Consider the following 14,767-nt stretch of genomic DNA (forward strand, 5'->3'; position numbering starts at 1 on the left):
TCTACATGCCCACACACGGAAATAAGGCGGGGTGAAGTACCCACACCACAGATGACAGTGCAGGAGGAAGGAGTAGCCTCCACAGGCCCACAAGTAGAGGGAGGCTTGATTCAGCCCCTCTCTCACACAGCATAGCTCAGCTGGCACAGAGGGGGACGTAATCTGCACAAGGTAAAGGGCTGGCACCAATCATTTTTCCTTGGTGCAAGTGGGGAAAAACTAGACAGCAGAGAGAGACTCCTCGAGTTCCCTGGTCTGCTCCAGGGGCATCACAACTACATGCTGCCCCTTAGTTAGGGCCCTGGGTATCACCCCCCCACCCCCCGAGAGCTCTCAGTGAGTAACCCCTAAATGCACAGCACCTACTGTCACCTGACACGACTTGAGTCAGTTACACTAGTAAACACAGCCAGGACGGAGATAAAATCTATTCATTTCTACTACAAACCTAGGTCCCTTTCATGGGAGACAGGCAAACCCTTTCCAATTAATATTAACTTACTAAACTGGAGAGAAGAACCCAAAGCCTTTACCCCACATCAGTCAGCCAGTTCTGTAAGAGACCAACAGCTAATTTCAATAGGAAACTGGGTTCTACTCCCATCTTGGCTACAGAGCCACTGCAAGACCTTAGCCAAATCACACAGGGCCACTGACTTCAATGGGCTTTGATTCAGGCTGACAATCAATTCATGCCTCAGTTTCCCCCATCTATACAATAGGGACAATATTCCTTTGCATTACACGGGTGCGGCAAGGCTTAGTTAAAGTTGTGAAGTGCTTTGACACCTCTGGATGGAAGGAGCTGGAGAAGGGCGCAGTGGAGCAAGAGGAAAGAACTGGGAATTTGTGAGAAACAGTAAATTTGATTTAGTAGGGTGAAGGCAGATCCCTGCATGCAGAGAATGGAAAAGGGGCTGCTGAAGACAACTTGTAGGAGAGTTTCAATTGTACTGAAAAATTCCCCCATAAAATACTGCATTATTTTAGCAGAAATTGTCCCCTGCTCACCCCTCCGGCCCCTGACATCATCTGGTCTCTAAACTAAAGCAGATCATTGGAGTCCTTTTGTGAGACAGTATTAAAATACAGTCACACTGCTCTGGCTCCCACCCCACCCCCTCTGTGCTCCCTGTTCATCGGCAACTGCCACACAGTTAAACCAAGACTGTAATTATGCTGAGGATTAATTATTTAGTGCAGTGATCTACAGCAAAAGCCACTGCTGGTATGTAAATGACCCAGAGCATGGCTGGGCAACAGGACGGGGCACAGAACAGTCGGAACTATTTCAAGGCACATTCGAGTTCAAGGGAAGCTATTCTCTGTCTTTAGTATAAAAATCTCAGGCTGTGAATAAAATTCTCCTTTCACGCTACTGTACATCGGGAGTAACCCCAAGTCAATGGAATTACCCTGTTGTAAATCTGGTTTAAATGAAGCGAGAATAAGGCCCAGTTTATTTGCAGTAGGGAGAGAGAAAGGACATGTTTAAATGATCAATGCTATACCGGGATGGGGAGGGGAGGGGAAGACGGGGATACACCATTTTAACTAAAACTCTGCCCCAAACTGTTTTCAGTGTTTTCTATTGTCACCACTCCTTGAAGTACAGGATGAGTTTCTTTGAGTCCTAATCTATGCGCTTCGTTTCACAGTAGCATCCTCTATACGGCAGTCAGGGGCTTTGACTGCTACAGAAATACTGAAACCACAACATTTTCCTAAGGGTATTAGCTATTTAGGGGGGTTCAATAATGCATTTTCTAACCATTGAACATGTGGCCCAGTCACTGAGATGTCAAAATGGTTAGGTCAAGATTTCTTTAAAAAAACTAAAACTTTTCAGTGTCTTGCAGTTTAAGAACCATCAATATTTCACCATATAGAAGACATAGGGTATGTCCACACAGCCGATGTTAAAGCGCTGCCGCTGTGTAGTCACGGCTCCAGCGCTGGGAGAGAGCTCTCCAGCACTCTAATAAAACCACCTCTGCGAGGAGAATAGCACCCCACACTGAAGCACTGTCTACACTGCCACTTTACAGCACTGAAACTTGCAGCATTGGGGGGGGGGGGGGTTCACACACTCCAAACGAAGAAAGCTTCAGTGCTTTAAGTGGCAGTGTAGACAAGGCCTTACTGGAAGATCCAATTTGTATTTTAGTTAGGCAAGCTATGTTAATGATGTAACCATGGGGGTAAAAATTTAAACTTCTCTATATATATTGCAGACCTCTATTTTAGCAATGTTTGTAACTGGATTAAAAACTCACAAGCAGAGGAGACTGGCCACTTACTGAGAACTGAGCTTAACAGAGCAAACAGGACAAAGGATTAGATTAGCCAAAGGCAAGACCACTGGTTTCTAGAACTCAAGGCCAGGGGGACATGTTACTCCACTGCCCTGCACCTCGTGCAGTGCACTACCATTTCGATTCGGTGGCATTTTAGACCTGTTTTGCAAGTGGTAAGCGACTGCACCACGGTTGGGCAGGACAGCACAGACTCGGGGGCCGTGAGTCATGGTACCATGTATGCCCCAAAGGCTGATTTTTAAAATATTTTAATCGGTTTTGTGGAATTTTATTTCTTAAACCACAGTGTTCACCGTACTGTTATGGGCACACTCACAGCTCCACTCCAATAGACAATACGGCAGGCCTGTTTGGCCTGCCACTCCTCCCTTTATGGCCTTCACTGAGAAGCTCCTGGATTTCTTTATTATTGTTATTAATATTACTGCGTCATCCTTGGAGCCCTAGTTGTGGACCAGGACCCCACTGTATTAGGTGCCATCTTTTGCCCTACTATCTTCATAGCGCCCTCCCTCCCAGACCCACCTCTTGATGCTCGGCCCATTGACTTCAAATCAGGCTCCTGGCGGTGAAGGTGTCCACACTTCCCTCCCTGTCTCCTACCTGTGTCACCCTGCTCCTGAAGCTCTTTCCACCCTACTGCTTTCTTTTCCTGCCTTCCCGAACATTCTTCTATCACCTCATACTCCAGGAATTAGACTGAGGTGGTTCTTTGGCCTGTGTTGTACAGGAGGTCAGACTAAACCATCACAATGCTGCCTCAGAATCTATTAATCTGTTCCTTGTCATGCTTCTGGCTAATCCACGGCCACCCCACTACTCCTACGTCCCCAGACCCTGGGAAACACCAATTCCAGGTGATACAAACAAGACAAACTCAGACCTGCCCAATGTCTGAGTTAAATATTATAGAAACACAGACCCTCCATGTCATTCCATAGGACATACGAGTATGGAAAGGGTTTACCACGAAGGCTGCTGCATTTCAGAATCTATTTAGTTTAATAAGCATTTTTTGTATATTTTAAACCAGAGGATGCATTCAGATTTCTATGTAGATTCTTTCCCCACCCACTCCCCCGCCCCCACCTTCCCAGGGCAATATTTGGATACAGCTTGGAAGACAAATGCCTAGGTGAGGCTAACAACTTTCAAACAAGGTTAACAGAGACAGCATGAACATGGACAGCTTCTAGAGAGGCGGAGTGATTATCTCCTCTCTTTGGTTAAACCGAGAAGCTGCAGCGTGTCAATGGAAGCTGGCAGAACAGGGAAGAGAGCAGGTATTCCTGACATTGATACGCACTGGGCCAGATTCTCAGCTGAGGTAAGCTGGCATGTCTCCACTGCAGTCAATGCACCTATGTTGATTTACATCAGGTGAATATCTTGGCTACTAACTAAAAAATGAAACTGGTCCAGAAAGCCATCGGAGACCAGGCCCATTGTGCTCTCATGATAATAGGGGGTTTCCACAGACCCAGCTGCACTGTTCAGACACACAGTTAGGAAGGGATATACTGAAGACACTAATCTCGTTCAGCATCTGAAATCTCAGGCATCATATAGTGTGTAAATCGGAAGTACACTCTCATACAATGAGCCTGCTTGGATTTGGCCCAGCACCAAGAAGAGTCACTTCCAAAGCCATGAGCTGGTGGTATAAACCCACTGGAAGATACAGATCCTGAAATTATTTACCTTTACTGTGGCTAAAAACCGGTCCAAGAGACTGACGGCCAGGGCGAGTGTTTCTGGATAAAGGTGGAACTGGTACTTGAGTTTGGCCAGCCACTGAATCACCTCATCCCGCTGTGCTGGAGAAATGGCTACATCCTGTTGAAGAAAAAAAAAACACAACAGGCTGTACTCGCACCTGGAACCTGAAGGCCGAGTGAACTGAGAGAAGGCAAAACATTAACATATGCAGAAACAAAGCCCTCTGTGGCTGTTCGAGGGAAGGGGGACCAGGGGGATGCTTTTAACACAGCCTGAAGCCACTTTCTATGTTTGCACCTGGGGTTCTCAGTGGTCATACTGACGTCTGCTTACCTAATGTGGGTACACCCACAGAGGTAGAAGTCTAGCAGGCTGAAGGTGCGACATGCCCTAGGACAGACTTTTAGAATGTAGCCCCATAACACTGTTTTCTAAACAGAAGATGTATGAAAATTGAAAAGCTCCAGACAGACAGTGTTATGGCTTAAAAGGCTATGTTAGGTGATGCTAGTCTCATGTTTAACAAAAAATAGTACATAAAGAAAAATGCACTATCCAAGTGAAGATGCAAGTCAACAAATATGAAACCTATACTTTATGGTAACCACAGGCCACATCCTGTCTAGTACTGAGCCCCCTCTCCTCCGACTGGAGTCGGTAGAAATCAAGAGCATTCAGCAACTTGCAGGATCAAGCCTTTGACCTTTATCCCAGTTGACCTATGAGAGACACCTATGCCTGCAGTGATCCCTTCAACTACAACAGGGGTCCCCTCATAAGGAGCTTAGGATTCAGACCTATTTAATATTTCCACCACCAACCATAAGCTCTGTACCATCTTGTTTGTGGGGCTTGTGGTTTTAATGTGTTTAGGGAACAGCTTTTAGTGACCAATCTGAACAGTAATGCCTCCCCTAGCCTAGTTTAGGCTTAAACAAAGAAAGCCCAAAACAGAACAAACACAACCTTCTGTGTGCCACTGAAATGGGATTTGGAAGCTCAAGAGACCCACTGGGCAGCTCCCACCGTGAAAGAGAAGACAATGTGTGCTCCCGTGAAAGTCACTGAAGTTCCATCAACTTGAACAGAACATAGTCAAAGCCTGATTTTCTGAAAACCTCACATCTAAAACAGGAGGCGGCCATGGCCTCTGAAACATATTAATTTCCTATTATCTGCACTGTTTATTATCTGAAATAAATTAGATCTCCTCCTTTCCAGGCAGATGACAGCTTTGACTGCAACTAAAAAGAACGATTATTGCTCAGCCTCGTTGGATGTGTCCCAGGATAGCTAGAATAACTATGTAATTCATAGTTGTGTTCTTGTTGCAACAGTGGTTCCTTGGGAACTGTCAGATACTCCTGGCCTCATTTTAAAATATGCTCCGGAGAGTTGACATTCTGCTGTATCCTGTGCTGGCAAAAGGGATGAATTTTATGATCAAGTTGGTCTTTTCCATCTCTAATTACTAAGACCCTGGTATTTTACATCCTACAGTATCTAATCAAGCGCAGGATTTGGGAACATGTCAGGTGTAATTATCTCATGGGGGGGAGGGGCGAGAAGACCACTTGGAAGGGCATTTTGAGGCTTAGCAAGTAAGTCTCCGCCTTTGAACGAACTTGCCAGTTACTGAGCTATGTGGATAAAAAACCTATTAGAGACAAATTCCTTGCCATCCCTGATCATGTGATCCTGGAAAACCTGAAATATTCTATGTCTTTTGGCTGCAGAGGCGAAGCACCAACCCCTTGGGCATCAGCCATTTACAGTTCACTGTGTTCATACCGCAAGAGGAGATCGACCACAGCATTAACCCGTAGATCTCTGGTGTTTTCCCAGACCACCAGCTAACTGAAGGCATTAAGTAAATATATGGCCACAAGTCTAAAGTATAATAATCCACTCCCGTAATATTTATTCTAATATACGTTGCCCTAAATAACATCTGGCAGATGTCCTAAGAATCAGTGCAGTCTTATTTTTACCCAACCACAGCAGGTGCTATAAGGTACATGCATGCTGTTTCACCATGCCCCCACCCCCCCAAAATCTACTTCTCCAAATTCAAACCAATCAATAGTAGGACCTGATTTTCAGAGGCACTGAACACACACAGATCACAACTGTCTGAGACTCTGAGCCCAGGATGAGAGGAGCAGCTGGACAGTCATTTATATATCAGTTTGTGGAACAGATTGCAAGCAGTGTCTGGACTTCTGCAAAGGGAATCAGCAGAGTGTGGCATCCTACTGCAGTACTGAACCTCCCAGGCCAAGTTTACTTGCCCAGAGGTGATCCAGCAGCTGTGCTCATGCATATGAAATTCTCATCACTGGATTAAACAGGTTAAACAAATACCTGTCAGGGATGGTCTAGGTTTACTGATGTAAGCAGAGTCAGGATGAGCTCTACCCTGACATCTGGTGGAAAGAATTTCAGAGAGTATTTGCATAGGCACGCCTACCCCATCCCAGGCTGCCGAGCTATGGAACTGCTTTGTGACAGAAATGACTCAACCTCAGTTGGGTGGTACTTGCTAGACAAGGCACATGGGTTCCAAAACCCAATGAATTTAGAGAGGCTGGGGACAGGTATCTGTGCTTGGTGGTGCAGTTTCCTTGTGCAGCCAGAAGCACCAGTTCCACCCCATCCTCTCTCCACTGTGGAATGTCAGAGTTGATTTTTTTATTCCCTTAAGATTCTAGATACAAGTTGCTGAGCTGAACTCACTTTGGGCTAATGATGCACTAGGACTGGGGCTCCCCTACTATGTGCTGAGATCACTAAGAGTTGAAATCACAAAAGAGCTGAAATTACTGAGCTGAGAGCACTGAGTATTGTGCTAACTAGTGGGGGAGCCTGAAGCTATACTGCAGAACAGAGCAGCTGGCGGAGTGGAGCAGTTTGTGGGGATGGCTGGAGCAGATCACAGGACAGCTCGTGGAGCGGAGCGGCTGGCAGAGCGGAGTAGCTGTGGGATGGGTGGAGCGGCCCACAGAGCGAGTGGAGCCGAGCAGTTTGCAGGGACAACTGGAGCAGCTCACGGGGCAGCTGGTGGAGCAGAGCAGTTTGTGAGGACGGCTGGAGGAGCAGAGTGGAGCAGCTGGTAAAGCGGAGCAGTTCGTGGAGAAGGCGGAAGCAGAACCCCCGGAGAGGCAGACCACGTAAGGTGCCCCTTTTCACCCAGGCTGGGGGGAGGGACCTCTACAGATAGACTCTTGAATTCTGGAGTGGCATTGACCAGAGACTTTTGGGTTGTTGGACTTCAGGGTGATTGGACTTAAGACCCTAAAGGGAAAAGGACATTGCCAAATGGACTTGGAGGTGGGTTTTTGTTTATGGTTTGTGTTATAACTCTGTTTGTGGTGTTTCTCCAATGGGATGCCGCATTAATTCCTTCCTTTATTAAAAAGATTTTGCTACACTCAGACTCCGTGCTTGCGAGAGGGGAAGTATTGCCTCCTAGAGGCGCCCAGGGGGGGTGTGGTATGTAAGTGTCCCAGGTCACTGGGTGAGGGCTCGAGCCAATTATGCACTGTGTTACTGAAACGGAACCCCTGGATACTGAACCTGGCCCTTGTTGCTGCCAACTCAGAGGGGCAGAAGGGTTACACTTGGTTCTGCCTCAGCACAGGGGGCTAGACTAGATGAGCTTTTAAGGTCCCTTCTGGCCCAGTAGTTCTACAATTCTGTAGTTCCAGTGGTCTGGACAACTGGTCCACCATCTAACTTCTGGGGGATGAATTTTCTTTCCCCCATCTATCCAAGATACCCAGAGAGAATTGTCAGCGGATCAAGGAGGAGCTTTGCATTAAGCAAGGGGTCCATGAAGAGGGATATGAGCACATCTGTGAGGTAGGGAAGCACTCTTATCAACACGAGGTGGTAGCAATAGCGCTCAGAAGCCCCAACCCCATGGGCTCCTGGAGCCAGCACTCCCACAACGTCGTAACTTCCCTGTGTTTGTCAAGTTTTCTGCACTTTCTGGGTGAGAGTTTCAAAGAGCAACAAATAGAGTTAGACAGCTGATTCCCACTGAAAGTCTGCCGGGGGCACAAGTCTGGATCAAACTAGAGCACTCTGCAGCACTCCTGACCCTAACCACTGATCAACCGAAAATCGTACGGCACATGGGTGAGGGAAAAACTCAGCACTCTTAACTTACGAGGTACTGATCCAATTGCCTGCAAGCCTGGCTCCAGTTTTTTCAAAGATATCACTAACACACAGACAAGCCCAGTCTCAACAAAACGGATTAAGCCACTGGAACTAGGTACACACACAATTTTGCTAGCAGCAAATGGAATGAGGGGTTTTGTTTGTTTTTAAATTCAACATACACTCACTGAACTCAAAAAAGTCTCAAAACACATTTCACTGAAGATTTCAGCAAACCAAATTACCTCTGGCACCTGCCCAAGAATGGAAAACATCAGCCGCAAAAGAGCTTGTTGGCTAAAGTCACAAGCAACAGAAAATGAGGGTTTATGGCTGAAGTTACAAATCAACCTTAACTACAGTAGTCACACAGGCACTACCATTAAAACATTCTGTTCTGCTTGTATGCGGATCCTCATTTCCTCTTCTGCAATATTTACAGTTAGTTTCATTAACGTTTGGGGGCATGTGGCTGTTCCCACTTCAATTCTGGTCATTGCAACTTGTTGAGCTAGAAAGGAAGCAGCCATCAGATGTGCTTTTTCTACAATGAAGGTGTCCTTGCGATCCGTGCAGCCCTCAGTGCTGCTGCTAATGTGGTTTCAAAATGTGGAATCGAATGATGGCTGCCAGGGTGCTGTGGCACAAGGGAGCGAACAGCTTGCACAAACAAAACACCACGCTACTCTGAGTTGTTGTGGATTGCTTTCCTTTTCAGCAGAAGACGGAAGGAGAAAGGAAAAAAACAATTAAAAAATAAAATAAAAACAAACACCCACCACTGATGCAGTAACTAATTTAGAGATCTGTTCTAGTAACCAACAAAACCTTTGAAAGGGATTAATGTATCTGATGTAACGCTGTCTATTCTATACACCATTTCCTTTTTAAAAAACAAAGTTAATTTAGTACAAAGAATCAGAGACCAGCCTGATTATGAAGCCTCCTGCCTTAGGCCTGCTCTGCATGGTTTTTGTACTGATTTAACTATTTCACTTGGGGGGTGGGGGGGGAGGCAGTGATATTTTTACTGAAACAGTTAAATTGATACCTACCAATACACTACAAACCACTATATCACATTCATTCCAGTATCACTGTCGATGCTGGGGTTGTACTGATTTAACTATTCCAGTTTCAAATGGATACAGTTAAGGGGTGCCCACCCTACAGCCCGCAGGCCATATACGACCTACCACCGTATGTCATAAAGCTCAGCTCAAATTCAAAACTCAGTTAACGGCCGATTCACTACTGTTTTGTCATGTTTACATCACTGTGTAAATAAACAAAACTGTACATAGGTTGTTTCTAGCTAAATACATAAGAAATAAGCTGAACTTAATATACAAATCAATACGGGTGACTTTAAATTTTATTAAACGGTGCAATATTGGTTTGTCCCACACCAGGTAATAAGTGTCATAAGGGTGAGCACCACTGAACTGAGTGTAGACTAGCCCTTTGGATACCTCTCCACATGGGTGGTGCATATTGTAGGCTGGGGGAGACTGCCTTCCTGAACAGCCCAACATGGTCCTGTCCACGCTCTGCCTGGAAGGCCCCCTCCTGCTTGCCCCAGGCAGACTGGCTGCTCCTTTTCAGGGAAGCGTACTGGGGTGGCCACGAACAGCCTGGGGGGGCAGGGTGCTGGGGCCAGGCCGCCCTGGGATGGAGGGGCTTCCAGCGTTGCCTTCTCTGTGCTTCGGGGAGGGAGGCTAGGGAGGCCTGCCAGCGCTCGGGGGAGAGGGGGAGCTGGCCACCCAGCACTTGGGGGGCTAGCCTCCTCAAGCCAGCGGGCCATCCGCTTCCTATGCCGCCCCACAGGCAGTGGCCAGAATCATCCATAACAGAAGCCAAGTCTTCAGAAGAACTCAGCTCAAATTCAAAACTCAGTTAACCTACCCAGCCCAACAGCTGACAAGGTTGGAACAAGCTGAGCCACCTAGACACCAGAACCACGTCTGAGACTCCGCCGCAGAAGCAGCTGCACTGCTGACAGGAAACATGCAACTTACTTTTAAATTCACGCGTTTTGCTGAATACTTCCATTCTGCCACTCTGTTTTGTTTATTTAGGCCCCGATCTTGCAAAAACTTTGCATGAGCTTAACTTTACAATGAACTCAAAAGATCCATTCACTGGGCATAAAGCAAAACACATGTTTAAGTCTTTGCAAGATCTTTGGAGCTGGGAATATTTCTTACTATGTGTATGTATAGCATCAAGCACAAATGGGGCCCTGATCTCAGTTGAGACCTCTGTGCACTTCTATAATACAAATAAAAAACACACTTCAGTTTTTAAAATAAATCTGTTTTTTGGAGAGAAAGTAAACTGATTTATTTCTATAAAATCATCTCATTTTAGCAAGCATCACTATGCTATAGTGGTGAAATCCTGGCCTCACTGAAATCAACAGAAAAACTCCCACTGACTTCAGATGGGGTCAAAATTTTACTCACTCTGGAAATGCCAGTTGTCATGTAATATAAAGTATTTAGTAACTCTGCTAAAAACACAAGGAAGTAGTGGTAGAGAGGGAACAAAGTTTATTTGGGGAGAAAAATGGGAGAACGGTATGTTAATATTGGACGATATTATAAGGAATATACATCATATTGTTAATGTGACAGAGATGAAATTGTACATCAAATAAAATATAACTCAGCCTACTTCTAAATACCCCAAGGTGAAAAGTGAGAGAAACTTCACTATCCTTTTATCTGGTGCTAATTTTTATTAGAAGGCAAAATACACAAAAGGAGGCACAACCATAACCAGGTTTGGACAGTACTGTTGACTTAAAGGGTTTCAAGTAGCTTAAAGGCTTAGTTTGAAAGTGTAGTATCTGGACAAATCTGGAAGCTAAGCTCCAAATGTAAAATGCATCAACGCTGAATCAAAATGCTTCTTCAGACAAACCAAACACGCTTTTAAAAACCTGACCCTTAATCATTGCCAGATTAACAACCCGGCCTGTCAGTAGGAGTTTTGCCAATGACCTCAATGGCAACAAGCAAAAGGAAAGATTAAAAATAAATACTACTGAAAATAAAACAGCAGTGTTGCTTTCTGAAGCGTTTCCTCATACTATTGGGTCTATGTACAAGAGGGGAGGAAGTGGAGGCTCTTGCACCCACTGCTGATAGGAGAAATTATGTCCTGGCAGTTGGCCAGGAAAATGCTCAGAAGAAGGCACCTTCCCTGCCAATCTCTGACTCCAACTCTGTACAACTGGGCAAGGTCTCATCTGCCCCCATCACTGAATTCTTCTGTTGGGGAAGATGTCTCCCTAGGTCCCCAAAGGAGCAGGCAGTGGGAGATCACTTGCCTATACAGTAGCTTGGAGGTTTTGTGCCTGTATCTGCTTCTGCAGCTTTGCAATACTTCCCTGAACCATCCCCTAAGCTATAGGTCTCTGGCCACACCCCTCCCAAAAACTGGGTCCATACGATGTGGTGGGGGAAGAGGACACCTTCCCAAGCTGGGATACGGCCTCTAAACTCCTCAGGCTCCTACGGGGACTTCTGACAGAGACCTCAGAGTGACAGTCCCAGGCCTTCAACTGGACAGGAGGCTGGGAAGTCACAAATTCAGCCTTAAAATAATAGGAAGTGAAAGGGCTGCACTTTGTGGACGCCGTTTCTTGTTAAACCTCAGGAATGGGCAGGTGTTATTAGACCTAACATTTATTTTGTGAGGTGTTCTTCAGGGTTAGAAAAAAGTGAGCTCGGTACAGGAAGGCTGTGCTGGGAGAAATGTTTGGAATCTTGAAATTTCCTACTCCAAAGCTGGAATTAGTTGTTTTTATTTCCCACATGCAAATCCCCATATCTCATTCATCCCCATTCAAAGGTTAAAAGTGACCTGCAGAGGAAAGCAAATTGGGTTTGGGATTTTGCCTTTTTTTTTTTAAATGCTCTACATCAAAAACGTGATGGTTTTTATTCATCTTCTCTCCCCTCGTTTGATTTTTTACATTTGAAATTCAGGTCAGGCCTCGTTTTCCCTTGGAGACTCCAGACATCAGGTATATGACATCACAGGCACTTAAGAAATGAAACCTGAGCAACAGAGAGGGAAGGGATTTTTAGTCAAAGTGTTTGCAACTCTTTGGGTTTCATTAGTAGGTTTAACTTTAAAAAGGAGATTTCCTCCCCCCCCCCAGCTGTTTAGAGAGACAACACTCTCTCCCCTTCAACTAAGAGCAAAGAAAGCACCCATTCCACCACTCACATTCTCCAGCAAAAGAGGGGAGGCAAGATTTGGTATTCCTTATATTTCTAAGGGAAGGAAAGACTTTGGGGGAAAGTATTTCAAAACAACCAGCCAACTTTTCAAGACGTCTTGAGATATCAGAGTGGAAAGATGGTTCAGTGGCTAGACTTTTCCTCTGGAATTTAGGAGGCTTATGGTCAATTCTAAGCTCTGCTACAGACTTCCTATGTGACCTTGGGCAAATCCCTTAGTTTCTTTGTGCCTCAGTGTCCCACCTGTAGATTGGGAATAGCAGCACTTCCCTACCTCACAAAGGTGATGTGAGGATAAATACAGATACTACGCTAATGGGTGTATACGTGTACTGAAAAAAGACAAAGAAACAAAAAAAAGAGCCAACAAGTCCAATTCTTTACCCCACGGTAGGTCACCTTTAACTGAACTTGTGGCCTAAAATTTGAATTTTGGAACAAACAGAAGAAGGACTTAGATTTAATATACAAGCCCACATATTCAAGGATAACAGGGTCACATGTAGTCAATGGTGACCTTGCCCCTCCTATGCAAGTGTGGTATCTAATCTCTTCTCTCATAGAGCTAGAGAAAACAAGGAGTATCTCTAGGCAATATGGAAAAGACTCTCAGGTTATTTTAATATGAACAGCAACTCCTGGGGGCGAATGCTTTTAGACAGAGACATGCACAAAATAAGTATTGCTTAAAAGAAAAATCCAGCTTCAGAAAAAGCCATGTGTGAAAGTGATTAATTCTTTTCTGAATAGCGCTTGATAAGCGTCTCTACTTTAGCCTTTAATTTTCAATTACAGAAGCTTTCCAAAGAGCTCTAGTCCTGAAGGAGCTGGCAGTCAGGGTGGATAAAAATAAATAAATAAAACCAATGTTTGTTTTTTTTAAATCGGATTCTTTATTCAAATCGGATTTTTTTGATAAAATGCTTTTTGAGGAAAACACATATCTAAGGATAGTTTTAATTAAGACCCATTATAGCTCAAAGATATCTCATCATGGAACAGGGATTATAAATTCTAATTCTATAGTATGAGACAATATATTCATTTAATGTTTACGAAAAGTTTTGTAAATAACTTCTAATAGTTCATGGATTAGGGACCCAAACTTATGGGGCTCCAGGGACTTCTGTAGAGATTATTTAGGCTAATCTTTCTATCTACCCAATAGGACTCGGTATCTTCTAGACTGAGGACTATCAGAGATGCTTCGTTTCGCAGTTCTCAAACTGTGGATTTGTGTCTCCAGAGATAACATGCTTGTTAACAGCAAAAATGCTTTTAAAATAAAATAAATATATAGAGGTGAGAAATAACAGACCTCAACCCTATTGTCCCTCTGCAAATTTGTGTACAGTGTCAATCCCTTACATCTCTCTAAAAGCTGCAAAGTTTCAAAAAGTTCAATGAATAGAAGACTGCTGGGGGGCAGAAATAGATCTGGACAGGGAGATGATGTCTGGAGAAAAAATGTGAGAAGGGAGGGATAGGCAGTAGAAACAAAAGTGAAACTGTTTGAGCAGAATATTCCAGAAGTCTTGAGGTCTTTCTGAGTGTAGCCTTCATTGATTTGAGATCTACCATACCATTCTCTCACTAGAAGGGAAAACCTATAATGGCAGCAGGCCCTAAAAGAGACCCAGTTTGGGAATATTTTAATGAAGTTCCTCTACCTGTGGGTAAGACAGGCATGCATGCAACATGCAAACAGCGCAACAAAGAAATGCAAGGCCTGGTTGCTCAAATGAAACAACATCATGAGAAGTGTTCCTTCTCAGGAAGAAGCTGCGTTGAGATGATGAAAGGAACATGTCTGAGCATGCTGGATCTTCAGGTCGGTAAACTTTTTTATTTCATACTGCTTTCTTAAGGACTGCCTGTCTTCCTTCTGGACTATTCTTGAATTCTCATGTTTGAGCAAAAAATATAGTTGTTACTCTATGGTACTATATTTTAGATGCAGTTGAGATAAAAAATAAACAGCTGAAATAGGCAGATCTTCCTTTTACAATTTCACCTTTAGAGTGGTACTGAGTGTCAGTGAATGCAATGAGTAATACTAAAATGAGCAGTATGGTAATAACAATTAAATAACTGCATTGACTTAGTTTAGGAGAATCCATCCTCAACACACAGGATTCTGAAGAGTATCCACCTTCAAGATTACAATCATTTTCTATAGTTTCAAAGTTATCTGCCAGTGATAGTGTTTGTCGCATCACATAGCCACACTATATCACCTGTAGCAAAAAAGAAAAAAAAAAACTCCATCTTTCAGAAACGACAAAAGATACGTTTGTGATAAGAAGCAGCAGA

General features: G+C 44.4%; 1 protein-coding gene across 2 annotated transcripts in view; it reads right to left on the reverse strand.

The window, feature by feature from the left end:
* CCNI (cyclin I) overlaps positions 1-14,767 on the reverse strand; it is a 52,663-nt gene that overhangs the window by 6,967 nt on the left and 30,929 nt on the right. For both annotated transcript variants that reach the window (XM_032784494.2, XM_075066091.1), the window contains exon 3: positions 4,020-4,154. In XM_032784494.2, the coding sequence (XP_032640385.1) occupies positions 4,020-4,154 (135 nt within the window). The remainder of the gene's footprint in view (positions 1-4,019; positions 4,155-14,767) is intronic.

This window comes from Chelonoidis abingdonii, chromosome 5 (assembly GCF_003597395.2).
Source record: "Chelonoidis abingdonii isolate Lonesome George chromosome 5, CheloAbing_2.0, whole genome shotgun sequence".
NCBI lineage: Eukaryota > Metazoa > Chordata > Testudines > Testudinidae > Chelonoidis > Chelonoidis abingdonii.